General features: G+C 41.1%; 1 protein-coding gene across 8 annotated transcripts; it reads left to right on the forward strand.

The window, feature by feature from the left end:
- The first annotated feature begins 1,980 nt into the window (after positions 1-1,980).
- On the forward strand, positions 1,981-19,647 carry cep170ab (centrosomal protein 170Ab). 8 transcript variants are annotated; one of them, XM_022205624.2, is made up of 20 exons: positions 1,981-2,123; positions 3,280-3,351; positions 3,612-3,757; positions 3,868-3,957; positions 5,071-5,149; positions 5,360-5,418; positions 5,887-6,049; positions 7,356-7,493; positions 7,684-8,136; positions 8,216-8,601; positions 8,697-8,822; positions 9,073-9,214; positions 10,323-11,798; positions 11,973-12,216; positions 12,429-12,537; positions 12,765-12,914; positions 14,284-14,372; positions 14,760-14,853; positions 17,682-17,733; positions 17,896-19,647. In XM_022205624.2, the coding sequence occupies exons 3-20, from the start codon at positions 3,653-3,655 to the stop codon at positions 18,135-18,137; spliced, it is 4,197 nt and encodes a 1,398-aa protein (XP_022061316.2). In that variant the 5' UTR covers positions 1,981-2,123; positions 3,280-3,351; positions 3,612-3,652; the 3' UTR covers positions 18,138-19,647. The 8 variants fall into 8 exon arrangements, with proteins under 8 accessions (XP_022061316.2, XP_022061348.2, XP_022061356.2 ...); XM_022205656.2 differs by having other exon boundaries at positions 9,073-9,205; XM_022205664.2 differs by having other exon boundaries at positions 8,216-8,586.
- The last annotated feature ends 1,490 nt before the right edge of the window (positions 19,648-21,137 follow it).

The raw sequence follows: 21,137 nt of genomic DNA on the forward strand, positions 1-21,137 counted from the left end.
AATAATGATTTCTTAATGTGTGATTTTTTTCCCCCACTGAATAAATGCACTTTAATTAAAGGTTGGATTTTGCTCTTTTTTCATTGTGGTCCTATATTATTTAGAAAAAAATGAATTTATTAAAAGCTACAGAACACATCTTAACCAGGGGTGCCAAATAAGGTGGGCACTGTATATATATATATACAAACACACACACACACACACACACACACACACACACACACACACACACACACACACACACACACACACACACACACACATATATATATATATTTATACATATATTCTTACTTAGCATCATAATACAACACTGAACAGGAATGATAATATTAACATTATTGCAACATGTAGGTGGCAAAATAGGACAAAAATGAAGTTATGGCAAAGAAAAATGAGCAAAATCTTAATTTAGAATCAAGAAAAGAAATGTAATTTACAAATTCGTTTGATTTTAATTTACTGAACTTGTTGAAGGTGTTGAATCAATTTCATGATCAATGTCAGCATTGCACCTAAATAAAAAAAATTCCAAAAAATTAGGAAGGGACATGGTGATTTGGTAAAATCTGTTACACAAGAACAGACATTTCTCTAAAGGAGTAGTAACACTTATATTAACAGAAGATGGTACAACTCTCAAACTCATTTGTGGCATGAATAAAAATAAAACTGAAAGCCTTGCTTGGTCTACAGTGTAATTTTCAGTATCTAAATGATGATTTATTGGAATATTTTCCTCATATATGGCATTATGATTTATATGTGGGCTTTTTGTTTGTTTGTTTTATTGTGATTTTATACTGTCCAGGCATCTTACAATCGCGTGCAACCAGGAAATGTGATATATGAAACTAGGGAAAGAAAGAAAGAAAGAAAGAAACAAAGAAAGAAACAAAGAAAGACTTGAAATGAAACATCATTTGAACAGTTCTGATACAGCAGCATTACTTCTTTGCTGTTAGATTTCACTGTCGAATCTACAAATAATGTTATGTGACAGCATCAAATTAAAAGATAGCCAAGTATAGCATCATAAAACGTGGCCTTTGGCTGATTATTTCATGCGTAATGGAACCTGCAAAAGCGAATCCATCCAAAACAATGAACACCAATTAGTGCTTGAAGGTGTCCTAACACACAGGTATGTCTCACCTGAGCCTCACAGTTCCACATTATTGCATAAATGTTGAAAATACAGTAAACCGTGGGCCTGTTTTCTATTTAATATCTGGCTATATGTCACGATCATAATAAAGTTATAACAGATTGAGTCTGAGCCAGGTTAGTCACATATAGGCTATAAAAGTCGCCTCTGTAACTTAACACAGATGAGGGGCCATAAATAACACTGAACTCACTCATAATGGTTACACATATATAGCTAATGCTTTGCCTGAGAGCTTCAATTCGGAACAGACTCACTATAATTTCTGTTAGTGAGAGTTTCATCATTTTCCTGGTGCTGGATCATTACTCAGGCTCAACAACTCGACTAAGCCAGACCCTTCTTCCCAGCTCAGTACTTTGACGCCATCCAGTGTTTCGATACGAGATTTAGCTTTGGATGCACAATCATAATCCAAATATGTACCAAAACATAATTATGTACAGATAATTGAGATGAATTTTCTCAGAAATCTTCAGATGCATAGATTCTTGTTGTCTCTGTGCGAAAAGGGCAGTTTGTTTATAAAACAGTAATACTCAAATTTCTCAAATACTGTTACATCATTTTTTTTAAAGGCGCAGAAACAAATTTAATCAAAACCAACAACATTTTTGCGCTACAATTAAGCTTTTGTTTTAAAATCATGTTCAATTATTTAGTCATACGCCGCGTTTTCATGCGTAATGGTGCTTAATTGGTTTTATATGGAGTCACTGTCCAAAATCCAAAATCATCCATCGAATTTGGGCCACTCACGGTTTGCTGTCAGTACAGTATTACATAACCCTTTAGTTCTCTTCCCAGTTGAGCTCACAGCGCCACCGTGAGGCCAAGATGCAGTACTGTTGGAGGAGCAGGGCTGGGCAGAGGGTTTAACAGGAGCAGCAGCGGCAGCAGCTCCGTTCATAATCCTCCACATATCGGATGCAGATTGTCCTGAGAGCAGCGGGTGAGACACCTTTCTGTTCCTCGGTTTATTTCTACTGCAGGTCCGCTCGATGCTTTTTTTCTCCCCCCCCCCCCCCTTTTTTTGGCTGCTTCTTCAGCGCTAAGGATGGAGACGGTGAAATGAGCATCGCTGTTTGTGCGACAGCCCTATACGTCGTCCATAGCGGTCGTGATCCTTTACAGCCTCCATAGCATTGATTTGGTGTAAACACGTGATGCTGTTATCGTAAATCTGCCTAAATGAGCCTGTATTTGGCTTTTTTTTTTTTTTTTTTGAAAGGGCGTGCGTAAAGGGGACGTGAAGGATCAATGTACGCTTCAGATGACAAGTCGGTAATTAACGGGAGACTCCCTGTAGCTGTACATGTAGTCTGTTTTTTTAAACACAATGTGCTTGAGTTTATATTTAATTAGATTATTCTGTCTGTGTTCCTCGCCAGGTTCTGGTAGCGTTATTAAATGGCTCCATGACTGGACTGAGACATGGCCTAACTGGGCTAATTTTCTGCCTCTGTCATTGGCCGATTACAGATCATCAGCTGCGGCTGCTTCCGAGCACAGTTGATCTGTTGTCATTTGTTAAAAGGAGATTCATATCTGCGGACTGCACGAATCCGTGTGTGGTCAAGCGTCTAAAGAGCAAATGTGGGCCACTTGGAGCCAGGGCAGTGAGGGACTGAGGCGGTCCTCCACAGGGGAGTGAGGAGGGGAGATGTCAGGTCCGGTTGGGATTGAGTTGATGCACAAACAGGAGCTATGCCTAAAATATGACAAAGTGTGCGTAATTAAATCCCACGAATTCACCTATAGCTCCCCCAGAGCGTGAGTCAGCAAGGCCTGTGTGCTGCTGCTGATGCTCCTGCTGCAGAGGGAGGGAGTGTTTGTTCCACTGAAAAGAGCTCTTGTGCTGTTTGGACTGCATGGGAATCCTGACAGCTGCCTGGGAATCATATGAGAGATGTGGTTTACGAGTAAATATATTTCCGTTCTCTATCTTCTCTGACTTCCTGCCTCCTTCTGGCCTGTGTGTGCCATTTATGTGGCTCTGTCTGACTTTCTGCACTGCATTTGATTGAATTAACCGTCTTAATGCACCCATCATTGTCTCTGTGCTTTTGTATATCTGTTTCTATATCTAACTGCTCTTCTGTTTTCAGTGGTGTGGCTCGAGGATTTGGTGACGGGGCAAGAAATTCACTTTGGGACTTTAAAAGGATGCCTGGAAAACTGTAAGCTAATACTTGATTTTCACACTTAAACTTTTCCTTTCATGTTGGTAGCTGCATTACATGGAGCAATAAGCGTGTCAGTGTCCTCGGGTGATAACTGAAATAGCTACTGTGCATATGACACACCAGCACACGCACGGATGTTGACGTAATTTGCCTGCTGTAACTGTGTGGAGCATCATTCGCGCCTCTGAGCACTGTAGGAGCTCATCTTTTCATTGATCAAAGTGTGAATGCATCAACATGGCTCTTGTTTTCAGCAGGATGCATTAAGGGTCAAAGGTGAGCTCGAGAGGCAGAGATGAGTCTGACTTCCTGGTTCCTGGTGAGCTGCGGGGGGACTCGCCATCGTCTCCCCCGAGAGATGATCTTTGTGGGGAGGGACGACTGTGAGCTAATGCTTCAGGTACAGTCACTGTATCTTCATCGGACATGATCTTTCAGCTGTGAGATTATTATCTGAAGTGCTGAGATTAGCATGGATTACTGTCACTGACTGGATTCTCTATGATTTAGTCCCGCAGTGTTGACAAACAGCACGCCGTCATCAATTATGAGCCAAATACAGATGAACATAAAGTTAAAGACCTGGGCAGCTTAAACGGGGTGAGTATGGTGTTTGTTTACTAGTCTCAATCTACATCCAGTGGGTCAGACTGTTCTCTAGTTTTTGTCTTAAAGTGATCCTCTGCCAACAAGCGTACTGTGGCAGACAGTTGTACATTGTCTTCTGTGGTTGTGGAGAAGCTTTGTCATGTTTGTGAATAAAACCCTCGTGAGGTCATCAGGGTTATATGCAACAAATAACTTGTGTTATAAACATGGGGTCATTTATCAGGCAAAGACAGCGTAATATGACACTATGAAGTTGCATTATGGGAAATGTAGGCTACAGAGTTTTATAGATGTGGCTCAATCAAGGAAGTACGAGTCAAGACAAAACTGTATTTGTTTCTGTCAAGTCTACAAACTTTGTGAAAGTGCACTAGATTAAAAGGTAAATTGCTGAAGTGGTCTTTTATTTTTTTATTAGTTTATTGCTTGCAAAAGCAGTCTGCATGACTGTAAATCATTTTTCAAGACGAAATGAAGACAACTAGTTTCATTTTCTGTACTTTTATCTGTTGCTGCTGATGGTGCGAATTTGGGGAATAAGGTGTTCAAGTATGTCCCGTTGTCTTTGCAAACTGCAAATTCTAAAGAGCTGATCTGAATTCAGAGCAACTTTACGTGACTTGAAGGCAGCAATATTGGGATGTACATGTTATGCTTGACTCACACTATGATTATTGGCATTGCTGACTCGTGACAGACTTTTATTTTATAATACTGTAATGCAGTCAATCCCTGTGGAAACTCATTCTACACTGTTCTCTATGTATGTGCATCCTTAACCGGTTATCTTGTGCTGCTCCTTGTCCTTCATATAAATACATTTGTGGTTGTACAAATGTTAAATTTCCTTGAATTCAAAAAAATCTGTAAAGGTTTTTGCATAAACACAGCATGAAATAAGTAATTTTTGATTTTAAATTGGACAATATTTATTCTATTCCCGACTAAGCAATTCATATTAGTTTTGGCACTTGGTTTGTAGCAACTTTTATGCACAAAGAGTATTCAGGTTTAAGGAGAATTTCTTTAAAATAGATAATTTCACTCTTGAACCAGACGCCTGATATGTTGTTCTTAACTACACCCCTTTGCATTTGTTCACAGACATTTGTCAATGATGTCAGAATACAGGAGCAAATCTATGTCACGCTGAAAATTGATGACAAACTGAGGTTTGGATACGATATCCTTTGAATATATTCTTGTTTTATCTGTCACACCCAGTGACACGCAGCACAAGGTCAGTGAATATGGACCACAGTGTAACTTTATCTGTTCTTGAATAGCTGTGAATGCTCATTGTACTCTGCCTGCTGCATTATAGATGAGGCTATCTGTGCTTGTTTCTCACCCCTGCAAAGAGCTCGTCGTCTTTTACCTTAACCTGCCTCACATACCAACCTGTTCACTGTGGTTCGAGGAGAGCTGCATATTCCTGAGGAGGCCCTCAAGGTTAGATAGCATGCTGTGTGGTGAAAACTAATAGCTAAAGTTCATACGTTTGCAGACGGGGTAAACACAGCTGCTCAAAACAGGGCAGCCTGAGAGCTCTTGTGGGTTTTTTGAGCAGTGTGTAGAAATACCTTAGAGAGATGGAGTTCAGTTAAAGAGATGAAAGATTTCTGCTGAATTGGGCAAAAAATACTTTTCAAGATTAATGAATCTGCTGTTTCATCAGAGAAAAACCTGCCCAGGTAGCTGCAGAAGAGATAGTTTCATCTTAATGAGCAAGATGAACAGCCTGCATTAATATTCAGTGTCTCTTCAATTATATGCCGTGACTGAGATAAAAAAAAAGAAACTAAAAAGTATATATTTAAATCTCTGTAAATGAAAAATAAAAGCTTCTATATAATCATTATTCTAACAGTATTTTCATTCTATAATCTCATTTCTCTTGCTGTTGCTTACACTTAACAGCATGAGAAGTTCAGCAGCCAACTTCAGCTGAACCAGAAGAAAACTCCAGCACCAGAACCATCCAAACCTGAATTGAAACCGTCTGAGACAGCATCAGCACTAGTGTATGAGGCGGCCACCACCAAGCCCTCTGAGGCCAGCAGGACGGAGGAGAAGCCAACAGGTGACCTGCAATATTAAGGGATATAGTGTTCAGGTTATATAAATGCATTTTCATATTGTGTGGCAGCCACAACATATTCTTTAGATGTAAAATTTTGGCTCTCACTTTCATAATGTTGCTGATATCTTTGAATTATATATTGGTTGATTAAAAACTCATCTTCATTTGCAAGAATGAAAAAAATGATTGATTAATCAAATAATAATGGAAAAAAAATACTAACAAAATTGCTAGTTGCAGTCTTAAAGTAGGTAGTAAAGTTATCAACCGGTACTGCTATACCCAAGTTGACAAACACTATCTAATTGTAGTATTCTGAACATTATGCAGTTTCAAGGCATTTTCGGCCCTTGTTACATTTTTTATTTACTGTGGGCTCATTTTCACTGTAATATAAAGACATTCCCCTCTATAGAGATGCCTCAATAATGGCTAGAAATAGAGAAAACTGTCCTCTGTCCTGCATGATACAGTTAGAATGCTATAAATCACAAAACGAGTGAAAATGAAAGTTGATTTTCTTTGATACAGCATTTAGTGCCCACAGGTAATGCCAACAGTAAAAGACAAAATTATGACGTCACATACTATTGATATTTCACTACTACTAATTTGTTTCCATACATGTCTCCTACTTGCTTTGTGTAAACAAAGCCTGCAGTTCAACCCAGTTTAGCCAAAAGGGCCTTGAATTTTTGTCATGTGACTGCTGGTCATCAATTAGTCACTAATGACTTCATGGGTTGTGCTGACAAGTGCAGAATCTAGAGTATACGGTTTGTTTTTGGCAAAAATTTTAAGTATAATAGTACAATAAAGAATGTGGCTTTGATGAAATATAATATAATAAGATTTTGATCCTTTTCCCTATAAAGCAGCACATCGCTGAGTAATTCAAGGACCATTTGACAGCTAGAAGTCCAAGTTTCTTTCTGTTTTTACAGTTTGTCGCTCTGACTTTGGTATCTTTTGGTGATTTTTTTCAAAAGATAGCATGCCTTTCAAGCCCACCAGTGAGATTTGAGGTTTAGAGGGTTAAACCACATTTATTGCTTCTTCTGTCATTTTATGACTTTAATACTCCACGGACAATAGAGCAATAAAGAAAATGAGATGAGAGATAGATGAGAAATAACATACAAGAGCAACACAGGACACAACAATAGTGGGGACACTGAGTTTCATGGTCTGCACCTCTACTGCTATAGGCCACCAGGGTCCACTAAGATGTTTAAACCTTCTGGCTGAAGTAAATGCAGGCGTATATTCCTGTCTAGTCAGACTAACAGATTATTTTTTTCCCCAGGGGACATAGCAGTGTTGCACAGAGGTACCCCTCTTTATGGTCAACCTGCCTGGTGGGGAGATGGAGACGCTGATGACCAGCAGCAATTGAGGCCTGAGGAAAAGATCTCAGACTGGAAGCGAGAAAAAGCTGAAACAGGTATTAACAGTGCCGTGTAAAAACTGCAAGAAAGATGCAACTGTATGTGACCTTATGATGTCGCTGATGCAGTAATTAAGGTGGTAATTGCCCATTAACATTTTGAATAGGTTCCTTCTTTATATAAATGTTTCCTAAATTTAGTAGACGTTGTGTTTCCAAATAGACATCTTTGCATTAATTCTGACAGACACCAAGAAAAGTGCAGAGATCCCAAAGTCTGCTCAGCAAACAACCTCCAATCAGGAGCCTAGCTACTTTGAGATCCCAACCAAGGATACTCCCTCAGCAGGTAAAGGCGGAGGTGAGCCTCCTTCCCGAGAGCAAGAGGCCGGCGCTCCAGCTACTACAGAGCCTATCCATGGCCACGCCTCCTTCACCATTGAGTTTGACCCTGGAGCGTCAGGCAAAGTGACCGTCAAAGATCGTGTGGCAAAGGTAGGACCGGAGACCAAACCACGCCCCAAAAGACCTGCTGGGGAGGAGCTGAGCCCTCTTCAGACAGCCATGGTGGCAGCTGAGGTCAAAGTTGCTGACTGGCTGGCCCAGAATGAGCTGCCACTGGCTCTAAAAGAGACGGCTGCAGAGGATGATGGCGAAAGTGTGAAGAGCGATGTGCCTGTACAACTGAGGAGTCTTAAAGGTGTGTATGTGATTAACAGTGTGATTTGCCATTAGTCTCTGAGTCTCGATTACCTTCCTCTCTGTCCCACACATGCCAGGCAGTAAACATGAGGATGGCACTCAGAGCGATTCAGAAAACGCACTGGGAGAACAGCGTCGGGCTGCAGTACTGGAGGAGCGTTCGTGGGGGCTTTGGGGAGGTGCGGGGATGAAGATCAGAGAAGGTCGTGCCAATGTACCAGAAGGTCTCTTTGCAGAGGAGGACAGTCCTGCTCGGCGTCGCAAGTCTTCTACTTCCAAAGTGGCGGGCGGATTTCCGGAGAGGCGACGTGGCTCGGCACCACATCAGCAAAGTGGGCGTGAAGAGTGCTGTCATCACAGAGATGATTACAGCGACAGAGGGACTTACACTATTGAGCTGGAGAACGGAGATCATGAAGAAGAAGAGGCAAGGAAGCTGATCGACAAGGTCAGGAAGACAAAGGTCGCAATATATCTCTTATATTTTATCAACTTCTGATGACAGTTATAATTTATAATTTTCATTCATGTATGTATGTTTGCCTGTGTGTGTTCCAGGTGTTTGGTGTGGATGAGCAGTCTGGTTGTGTGTCCAGGTTGGGAAGCGCTGACCAAAGAGAGAGACTCACCTCCCAGAGGTCTGGTCCTGGAGACAGAGGAAAGCCTGGACGTATGGAGACAGAGGTGATGAAGCATTCTTCTACTTTCAAGTCTCTGAACTGTCTGACGACTGGCTGAATTTATTAACTGTTTACTCCTGATGCTTTTGACCTTTAAATAACAAGATGTAGTTTCATGTTTCTTTGTGGAAAATTGCTCCTTTGGGAAAAAGAAGTTTACCTTGACCTTAAATGTGATTTTAGCAGGACATTAGTTTATTAGTATTACTGAGCTTTGTGAGATTACTTTAACTATGTTGTGTTTTTTGGTTTAGGTCTTGTCTGAGGAACTTGTGGTGGGTGGTCCTCGCTGGGTGTCACAGTGGGCTACTCTAGCAGCCAGCCACATCAGGACAGACCCTGAGGGGTCAGGAGGTGACAGCCACGCCATGGTCACCGAGGACAGAGGTAATTTAGGTACTTCACATTTTTCGAATCTCGTAAGACTCCTATTGAAATCATGTGGTACACCATATGGGCTGACTGGTGCCAGTTAGGAGTTATGATAGAGACTGATCACCAATATATGGAACCAAATTATATTTGCAATAAATATTAAAAACCTGGTATTGAATATCTATGTTTTTGACATTTAGGCCTTCACTCATGACGTGTAACCAATCAGAAATCAATCAAGATCACAGATCTGTGACTACCGGTAAAGAGGGGCAACTAAATCAGAGCACATTTGTAAATAAATGTATTTTTATCAAGCAACAGTTCAAATACTGCAGCTACTCTGGTACCAAGACACAAATGCATGAGAAGGATAAATAATATAGCAAAGTGTAACCAAAGCACAAGTAGACTGGAGTCACAAACGGACTCTGTAGTCACTTACAGAGCAAACTGTCTTCGTTACTAACCTACTATTCATGCTATACTAACTAGAGTGCCACAGCAAAACCTCCAAGAGTACTGAACTATGATAGAGATTATGAATTCAGTTTTTCATCGTAAGTGTGAGGGTTCTGTTATTTCATTTTAAAATTACATAGTCCGGCATGTACTAGCAAAGTTTAAATCGATCTCTGTGCTGATGTTATGGCTTGTGACCACATTGTTCAGCAAAAAATACACTGTAATGATAGATTTTGCAGCAGAATAGGGTAACATTTTATGTGTGGAACATGCAAACACGTTTTTACACTTGAGGCAACTCTGAGTCACATAACCAAACAATATACATACTAGATACCTGCTTTTAATAATTTATTGAGACAAAAATTATATTTATTTGCTTTTAATGAAGTTATTATGTTATCTTTGCTCTTTTTCCCCTCACCCAGATTACCTGAGGTACATCTATTAAGTTTCTGCTGCCTCAAGCTTCAAGAATAATTGACTACATCCACATAGGGTCTTTCTGTAAAGGACCATTAAACACGTTTCACCATTATAAAAAATGACACACTCCTTGACATTTCATTAAATTAAAGTAGAAAGAGCATTGCAGAATCAAAACCACAGTCCAGATCACTGCTAACACTGACATGTAATATAAATCCATATTCTCTCCTTTTAGCTGAAATAAGTGAATCCAGCCATTCGGCCTCCTTTCCCTCCTCTGGCTACATAGAGCGTAAGAGGAGGACCCTTCCCCAGCTGCCTGGTGAGGAGCTCAATCTGGGGAGGAGGACTCCAGGCGCAGGCCTGCGTACAGATATGGGGGAGAAACAGGACACAGAGCTACAAGAGAAAGAGAACCAGGAGGAGAAGGTGTCCAGGGGGAAGAATCGGCCCAGTCATGGCACCAGAGGTGTTGGCAGTCACAGTGGCAGCCCCAGTCGCACCTCACCAGCCAAATCACAAGACAGCGGTGGTGGGAGATCAAGTCAGTCAGGTGTGTTGGCCAAACTACCACCTCGTCCAATGACCAGTGGGGAGAAGAGAATGGAGGAGGCAAGGAGGAGGAAAAAGGAAGATGAGAAAGCAAGGGAAAGTAGTGGGAAGCCATTGTTGAGGCAGGAGAGTTTCACTGTGGAGAAACCGAGTGCCAATGTGCCCATTGAGCTCATACCACGCATTGATGGGCTCAGTGGCACCAGAACTCAATGTAGGGAGGCAGGCATCGATAGCGCCACGCTGCAGAAGGATTCGGAGGCTGTGGCAGCCTTTCTAGAGACCACTGTGTCAGACCAAGGTGATCCTCCAAGTCAGTCAATAGAGGGCTCCATGTCGCCAGAGTCTGATGTGGACACAACAAGCACAGTAAGCCAGGCTGATGGAGCGAGGAAAGTCGTACAGAAACGCCGGACTCTTGCAGGACAGCAGAAGGAGAGAACAATAGTCTGCTCATCCAGCAAGGGTCCCACTGGGGGCAGAGAGCCCCAGGACAGGAGGGTCAAGAACAGAACATCTGGTCCTTCACAGCCCAGTCGCCCCTGGACTTCACTGGATCTCACAGACGATGATGTCAACTCCAACTCACTCCTTTCAGACTCACAGCCCACTTCCACGCAGGAATCCAGAAGCTCACATGCCAGAGCCCCGACTGGAAGCACAACAGTGGGAGCCAGCACCAAATCTAGTCGGGCTAAGATCACGCAAGCCCCAGCCTCCTCTGCACCCAGTAAAGCCACCAATGTCCCCAAGCCTCGGCCCACCAGGGCATCCTTGTTGAGGCGAGCACGGCTAGGGGATTCATCAGACACCGAACCTGCTGACCTGGACCGGATGTCAGTGGCCTCTGAGGCCTCAACCACGAGTTCCACCTCCAGGACAGGGATGGCAAAACGAGGAATGTCCAGGATAGAAGCTCTGGCACAGCCGAGGAGGCCAAGGGTGGGCTCCCCATCGGCACAGAGTGACTCAGAGGCCACTGTGACTAGAAATAGAGGTCTGGGGGCTCGCAGTGCTGCAGGTGAATATGGCATCAGACAAGGACTGAGAGGGTCCAATGTGAACTCAGTGTCTGGACCCAGAGCCAGAGCTAACAGCGCCTCCAAGCTGCCTGACAAGAGCAAAGGAACCTCCTCATATGGACATGTCACACCTGCATGTAAGATTTTTTAGTTGTCTTGCATGGAAGTCTTTGCATATTCAAACCGATGCTTTCACTGTAGTTATCTGCTTGTAGAACCAACCTATCCCTAAAAGGGAATATTAATTTCAGTAGAAAACATCATCCTGCATTTTAAGCACCATCTAAATTCTGCTACTGATCTTTCCTCAGCTGGCACGCGGTGGCGTCGTGTTCCGGTGGAGTACGCCTCCACCTCGGAGGATGAGTATGGCTCAAATCGCCACATCTCCAAACAGGGTCACACTCGACCGTTCCCTTCTACCCGAGTAGCCCAACTAGGAGGTTCAGCTCCAGCAACCCCTAATCCTGCAGGACTGGCTGCCCTGAAACAGCAATCCAGAGAGCAGGATGATTATATGAGAGACTGGACAGCACACAGCGAGGAAATAGCCAGGTACGTAGGTGACAGGTACTCTAGTGCAATATGAGAGCATTATTCAAACATACTTCTGCTGCTTTTTCCTTTTGGGTTGTGCAGTGATTTTAATTTGACGATTATGATGCACAAAGTGTGTAAAGAAAGTACAGTATCATCGAATAACACAAGAACAAAAATTAATTTTATATGTTTCAGGTGCTAATATTGTTCTTGTGTTTGTTCTTCAGGATTAGTCAAGATCTAGCCAAAGACCTAGCCATGCTCGCTAGAGAGATTCATGATGTAGCAGGCGAGATCGACTCTGTCAGCCCTGCTGCCACTGACCCTGGAGCTCTGGTACAGTCATCATGCTATAAAGTAACCATCGCATAATTTAGGTTTTTCTTTTTGACAGATATAACTACATAAGGGGTTCTATATAAGGGGTTTTCTTGATTTGCAGCTACCAATTATCAACTCCATTCTTAACAAAATACAGATTCTAAATAAACTATGTAGACCTGACAACAAATGGGATCTTCTGAAAAAATATTTCTTCTAAATACATTTTAACTCTGTTTTAGTTGGAGGAGCATGTATTTGATGACAACCTGGACCTGGGCGGTGCCTCCACAGAACAGGGAACCAATGGGCGGTCTGTGGAGCTTCGACCTCGTGGCTCTAACGGAAAGAGCTCTCGCTCCATCCGCCGGCAGACATGGAACAGAGATGATGTGAGTCTGGGCTACAATATTAAACAATCCATTATCCTCAAAATGCATAGGCACCCTACATGCCGTACTGCAATTCCAGAGTTTGAATGTGAGATTTTCCTCTTTTTATTTCTGGTTAAGGCAAAACCTATAAAAGTGAAATACACAATTTTAACATAAACAATGTCTGATGTGCAAATTTTGTACCCTCCCTGTGGTTAACTGTGGCAGTAGTTCAGAGTTTGAACACAGCCCATTGTAGGTTACTGTAGAGCAAAAGAGGAGCATGTCAGCCTGTGCCACTAGAGGGAGCTCCACACATGCCAACTGTAGACACCCTTCAGGAGACCAGCCAGGCTTCTGATTCAATTCTGTTCAATTAAAAATGTTTTTTGTCTCCTGGGGGAAAATTTAAGAAACCTGGAGCAACTGGATCAACAAATAAATAATTTAAAGTGCCAGTGCAGGTGCATGTCAACGATGTATAACATATGCAGTGTCTTGAAGGAGGGTTTAAAGCAGGATGAGCAAGGGGTCCAGTGCAGGGAGATTGTGTCTATAGTGAGGGAATGAGCTAATAAGGAAGATTATTTTGATAGTCATGTCTATAAAATTAGCCTGTTATGGTTTGCCATTTTTAACTCTCTGCACTCCATGCAGTTCTTTTGCTCCTGGCACAGTTTTATTCACTGTGGCTCCTTTTTCACTGCAACAGAAAGTCCTGCACCTGTATGAAAACAACACAACAATGGCAAAAAATACAGAAAACTTAATGAATTTTGTGCTGTATAACACAGATATGATTGCATAAATCATTTAAAAAGTTGCGTTTCTTTAGTCCACACTTGTTACTCCTACTGTAAAAAAAAGTGACTCAATAAACCACAGGTATCTAACTACTTCGATTATATTAAATTGTGATTTGTTTCCATAACTGTCTCGTATCTGCAGTGTGTGAACACAGCCTGCAGTTCAGCTGAGTAGTGCCTGAATGTTTGTCATGGGACTGTCGGCTGCAGCTGAGCCACTCCTCGCTTCTTAGTTTAACCAAACTGTGTGGATTTTTTTGTTTTCTTTTGTACTGAATTTCCTTATTGCAAACAGGTACTTCTGGCACTTTTGTAAAAATGACCTGTAGAATAAAGTGGTTATGATGAAATATGACTTTAAGCTTAGATTTGGTTGCTATTCAAATGAAACAGCATTTTACACAACTAGTTCATTGATCATTAAAAAGTTGGAACTCTGATGATTTTTTTTCCAATTTTTACAGTTTCTGGTTTTGATTAATGGTGTAATTTAACAATTACTTTCCAACCAGCCATCAAGTTTTGGGTTCAGAGATTTAAATTAATCTTATATTGATGTGTCTTTTTTTATCATCTTTTAGGCGATCCTAGACAGTTTACTATTAGCTTCTGTGACTCAACTCTCAACCAGGATACGCCAGTCTGTTGACAAAACAACTTGCAAAATCAGGTGAGCATCGTATGACATCTGTAAACCAAAAGTAGGTCTTGTGCTGTTATTGTACTTTTGTGTTTATTTAATACATTATGGACTCAGAAAAGAACAAATGGAGGGCAGAAACTGTCAAAACTGGAACGTATTATAAGGTGTGTTAATGTTTCTGCCTGTTTTATATTGAAACTAGGCCAACTAGTGCAATTTGAGTAGCACATCACAAAGGCATACTCTGCCAACCAGCTACATATTTTTCTCAGAAATTTTTTCACTCTTACATTTTGCACACAAGGCTTGAATGAAATCACTCTAGGAGGCAGCTAATAATTCTATCAAGATCTATATTAAGCATGCTTTTATGTATTTAACTTTTATCTATTTTTATAACAACCTGGCCTCCAGGATCCTCTTCAAGGATAAGGAGCGAAAATGGGAAGAGATTGAGGCCAAACTGCAAGCAGAGCATGACTCCTTATTACTCAAGAGCTCCAACAAGGTGATGTACATATTCACTCATCATATTTTTTGTTATTTTAAAGTTAGTATGTAATTTGGTTGATCAGTCAGTCCATCTCTGATCCAGACTAAAATATTTCAAATGGATGCAAAAAGGTAAATCTGTACCTGTGTATATACACTATATTATCAAAGTATTGGGACGTCTGTCTTTACATGCACATGAATTTTAATGACATTTAATTACTTCTGGGAAGGCTGTCCATGAGGTTTAGGAGTGTGCTTATGGGAATTTTGACCATTCTTCCAGAAGCGCATTTGTGAGGTCACACACTGATGTTGGACAGAATATCTAGCTCTCAGTCTGTACTCCAATTTATCCTAAAGGTGTTCTGTCGGGGTGAGGTCAGGATTCTGTGTAATCCAGTAAAGTTCCTCGACACCAAACTCGCTCATCCATGTCTTTACTGACCTTTGTGCACTGGTGTGCAGTCATGTTGGAACAGGAAGGGGTCATCCCCAAACTGTGCATGGAATTGTCCAAAATGTCTTGGTATGCTGAAGCATTCAGAGTTCCTTTCACTGGAACTAAGGGGCCAAGCCCAACCCCTGAAAAGCAAGCCCACACCATAATCCCCCCTCCATCAAACTTTACACTTGGCACAATGCAGTCAGGCAAGTACTGTTCTCCTGGCAACTGCCAAACCCAGACTCATCCATTGCCAGACAGAGAAGCACGATTCATCACTTCAGAGAACGCGTCTCCACTGCTCTAGAGTCCAGTGGTGGCATGCTTTACACCACTGCATCCGACGCTTTTCATTGCACTTGGTGATGTACGGCTTAGATGTAGCTGCTCGACCATGGAAACCCATTCCATGAACTTCTCTGCGCACTGTTCTTGAGCTAATCTGAAGGCCACATGAAGTTTGGAGGTCTGCAGAAAGTTCGTCATTTCTGTGCACTGTCTGCCTCCGCTGACCCTGCTCTGTGAGTTCACATGGGCTTAGTGGCTGAATTGCTGTTGTTCCCAATTGCTTCCACTTTGTTATAATACCACTAACATTTGACCATGGAATATTTATTATCAAGGAAAACATACTGACTTATTGCACAGGTGTCAACCTGAATTCAGTTATTTGGAGGGGTGTCCCAATACTTTTGTCAACACAGTATATGTAGGTAGGGCTGCACAACTGATAACAATTTTAGCTTCTTGTAATTAAATAAACAAAATTGACTGCTATATTGATGTTAAAAATAACCCCTCTACTCACTAAAAATTGCATATCAGATCACCACAGCTACCAGGGAGCAACTGACATGTTTCACTTTTGTGAAGCTGTCCTGACACCACGCATGCACACCTGCAGCAGCAGCCTTGAGAGAAAAATCTGAATGTTGCAGCTGCAGTCCAGAATAGAAATAAGACATTTACATACTGTAAATACATACTGTAAATCAGAGACTAGAGAGGCAAGATGAAAATCAGATGTCTGGAGGAGAAAGTGAAGACCTTGTCCTTCAAAATGGATCGGTTGAATGTATTTTCGATTCAGGTTAAGTGATGTTAAGCAGGGACAAATTATATACAGAGTGCATGAGGTTTGTGTCTGTACCGCAATGCAACACAACTAACTTGGTCGGCCACCTGAAAAAATGCCACAGGATGATTGTAAGGCCGAGAACAATAACGTCACTAACAGTACCTCACAGAATCCTTTTCCTTGTCCAGGGTTAACTCAGAACAGCAACACTATATAGTGTGTCGGTAAAACGTTTCGAAATTTTACTTACATATTGCCTCTTAGGGGTGTATTTGCTGTGTATCTTGACCAGTCTTATTTTGAAACTAACATTTATACAGGAAGTAGCTGGAATGTAGCACAACTTGGACAAGGCAGAAGTGATCTGTATATGTCAGAGCAAATAAAAATATTTTGTCCCTAAAACTAATGAATAATTGTGAGAAATAACCATGATTTCAGTAGCATTCGATGCATTGTTACCTATAGATGTACATGCGTACAAATGTGTGACCTGATTCTGTCTTCAATGTACATAAACCACATATCAGACTACATTTCTAAAGCAGCTGGAAGATGCAAAGTGTTGATTACTCAGCCTCGAGACATATTTTCTTAGCTATAAGCACAAAGAAATGCAATGTGGTTGTTAATTGCAAAGTGTTTCATTGCTGGGTACAGATACTGGAATCTGAGGGAAGTCTAATCAACGTAATGTTTTCTTTTTAGCATTATTTTGGCATACACTAATACAAATGACAGACTGAGAGGCAGTGCGATCTGTCTACAGGAATGAAATATATTGCCTAAGAATTTATTTATGTCTGTAATCATTTAGCCTTCCATTGGATGGGAATAATGCAATTCGGTATCAAATCCAGTACTTTCCTACAAACCACACCATATCCGATTCCTCGGTGCAAGCAATCACAGTGAGTGGTGACAGTGTTACAGCTGTTTGGGGGCTCAAATCAAAGATACTTCAGTCTTTCGCATGCCCTTTAGATTACGGTCCACAAGCTTATCTTTGAGAGGAGAGCACACCAAATATGGTTGTTTTAATGGAGAAAAAGCACTCATAAGCTTACCTCCAAAACCTTCTGCCTCCCTCAGGGGTATGGTCATAAATTCTGCCGTTAACCCAGCCTGGCCTGATGTGAACTCTTGAAGAGATATGTCTGACTACCGCACCAGTCACAGGGATCATAAAGCATCAGCAAGCGTAAAGGGCTTGGCTCCTGCAGCAGCGAACAGACTAATCGACTTGATTTATTCAGTGTGAGAACTTTTAATTAATCACATACTCAAGAAGCCCTCATTTGTTATTTGCATTTCATAACAGGAGATTTCAACCATCATTCAAGACTTGAAGAGAGTGGAAAGACAACTGACAGGTATGTGTCTGATGCTCGTCTTTAGTTTTTAGAACAAAAATATGTGCAATATAGCACATGAAAGCGCAACTTCCTGTATTCTGTGGTGTCATTTTACAGTGCAATTTTGTGTTGAAGTCAGTGGGACTCATCTTACATGTTTGTTCTGCTCCAAACTGACAGTAATCGACATGATGGTGGACCCAGATGGAACCTTGGATGCTCTATCCAACCTGGGCCTGACCAGTCCTCTGACAGACCCGAAGCTCAGTCCCGGGACCCAGCAGGAGGCATCAGTGTTGCATCCCAGAGCTGAAGCTGCCCTTTCAGCCACTAGGCCTGAAGGACTTTCCACTGAACCCTGTGAAGCCTCAGACCAAACGGCAGAGCGAGATCCAGGCCCCCAGCAGAGATCCTACAACTGACCAACCAATGGAAAAATTCAGAGTGCATCCTTTACATCGGACATAGCCTGAAGCCCTCGAAGCAGACCTTGGTGTGAGCTTAGAAGATTTTTTTAGTATGTGGTTTGAGATTAAGGAAGCTGAGTGATGCCTTTTCTAACAGGAAAGCATGGCCTCTCTGTCAGTGAAGCTGAATCATGCTGGGACCGTAAAAGTCTGACACTGTCAAGAGGAAGCTCTTGGGATGGCAGACGTACTATTTGAAAACATTACAGTATTAATTGCTGGGCTTTTAAAGAAGCTTTGACATCATATAAAGTTACTCCATCTGTGTTTTTGTGTTGCAGCTCATTCTTGCTATCCATTATCCTCAAAAAGCATTTGACAAAAGGACATATGTAATGTTAGGCTAAGTCCTCTTTTTAGTCATGTTCCTGTTTTGTCCCAGAACAGATAGAACAGACCTTTAACCTTAAAATCTTTGTGATGGATGCAAAAGCTTGTCTTAATGCCAATGAAACCCAAACTACAAAGGTGCAGTGCTGTCCAAAAAAAAGTGCAAAGGAGGTGTGTAAGTGTGAAATGTTCTTATATCCTGCCATAGAATTATTTATCAAAATAAATCTATTTTTTGGGCTGGTTTGCAGCTGCAAAGTCCAAGCCTGTCTCAGTAATGATTTTCCATCAGAAGCAGCGGTGGTGCTTATTTGCTGGGAAAAGAACTGGGTGTGTACAGTATGTACCGGTGTAAATGTTTCTTATAGTCAAATCTAAAACTTCCATCCTTGCCTATTTTCTCGTGCCGATGTCATCTGAAACCATTGTATCGAAGATTGACCCTGTGTGTTGATAGAAATCAAATGTAGCTCCCAGAAAAGGTTTTTCCTCTTCCAAATGTATTTTGTCACAAGTGCCCTGGATCAAACAATCATTACAGTTGGAGATAACAGACAGTACATTATGGAGAAGAAGCGAGTTTCTTTGCACATTTCAACGCTAACACATGCTATTATTAATCTCTGAGGGACCAGGACATGACGTGGTCCAATCTTTTACGATGTCCATATCTTTGACCAAAAGCAGGGTTTAAAGCCAGCTGTCTGGAGATGAATGGTTTCTCAAACTGCTTTCTGATGGCAAACAAGATGTTGTGTTTGAACCAGCATAGACAGGGACTACCTCTGAGTCCTGCGGCTGCATTTTATCATTATCGATGCAACGGTACGGTCGACTGTGTAATGACTGTAGGTTTTCCAATGTCTCGCCTCATACAAATGTTTACACATGAATGTAACCAGATCAGAACTGTTGGATAACACTTTAGCCAAAACGACTTTAATAAATAATTGCATTTTGTGCTCATACTTTGTCTTTAATTCTGTTTGAGCATTTGGAGAATTTTTTTTGTTTGGATGTTTTGTATGAAGTTTTTTTTTCCCCTCTTCTTTGTATTGATGTCAGGTTAAATGTTGACCTTGCAATATCTGTGTACTGTTTGTCTCATTTCCAATAAAATGCATGGTAATCATGAGCTACTTTGTTAGTTTTTTTTTTAAGATCAATTCAAATGTAGTACACATTTTATTAATGGGTATAAATTATGTTCAAAGTTTACTTACATGATTACTGCACTTTTCCCACTGGTGGTATTTAAACTTCTATTACACAACATTTGAGAGTGAAGAATTGTAGTCTATTTTTGGTAATTATAGTGCATATAGAAAGTATTCTTGGAAGATTTTCTCCTTTCATTGCTTTTCAACATTGAATCATGGTCAATTTAATTTAGCTTTTTTGGCAGGAATTTAAGGGGGAAAGTACTGACATCAAGATAGAAACAGATTTCTACAAAATAATGTAACAAGTAAAGTAAAAATAAAACGTAAAAAGTACAAGTATTAACCCCCTTTAAAGCGATTTACCTAATTCATCACAGTAGTAGAAAATTGGTACTAGAAAATCACACAATTAGTGAAATGGAGATCATCTGAGTGCACTGAATGTGTCTCAGATGGCTGTGATAAAAAGACACGTGTATCTGAAAAGTACAGTCACCAACTCTTCTGATACTGAAGCCAAAATGAGATCACAGCAGGACAAAATATCTGCAACACATCTAGAGTCACATACTCATTTTCAAGTCAAAGTCCAAAAACTTAATTTCCCACCAGAAAAAAATTTCAAACAAGCTCTTATATTTACTTTTCTCCTTACATCAAATACTCACCCCCTGCATGTTCTGTGAGGACGGATGTCTAACTAATGAAGCAAATTTGCTAAGATGAAGTTTGGGAGCAGGATGACAGCTCAACCACACCTCTAATTACCAGGCAGATCTACTTATACTTGGCAAATCCATCCAGCACTGCTGAACGGAACCATTAATTCTACAACAGACAAACATTACTTCAGGAAGTAAGAGCCTACTCACCATAGATCCCAAAATAATAATCAATCCATCAGGCTCAGGTGACGGTCTATTCAACAGTTCTCCTCCTGCTATAATATTCCCCCAGCAGTCTGAATACAGCCAAGCCTCTCTCCAAAGCTGCACATTTCCCAACCTCCAAATGAGATTTCTCCAACTCCAAATAGGTGTTGTGCTAAAAAAAAAAGTGATCGTCGACCATAAATTGATTGCTTGCGATAAAGCATGAAGATAAATTATCTTTGAGTTTCTGCATTATTATACCTGCCCTGTGACCTACTCTCTAACCAACCCTGTTGTTCAAGGACCATTAGATTTATATAACGCAGTTTTTTACCAGCCAAAAAGGGACTGCAACAGCTACATTGTGATTGATATATTTTAGGGCTGAATCCATCCAAAAATTACATTAATACCTGACTAAACATAGTTCTTAAAAACACCAAACACATAAACTCTTGAATCATTCTAAATGTCATGTCTGACTGAGGTGTAAAAGGCAAGATTTTGGGGGGGCCACTATTTGGTGAAATTTGTGGAAATAAAGTGCACAATCAGTTTTTGAAAGACAATCATCGTTTAACACAGCAACG

Source organism: Acanthochromis polyacanthus, chromosome 3, assembly GCF_021347895.1.
Source record: "Acanthochromis polyacanthus isolate Apoly-LR-REF ecotype Palm Island chromosome 3, KAUST_Apoly_ChrSc, whole genome shotgun sequence".
Lineage (NCBI taxonomy): Eukaryota > Metazoa > Chordata > Actinopteri > Pomacentridae > Acanthochromis > Acanthochromis polyacanthus.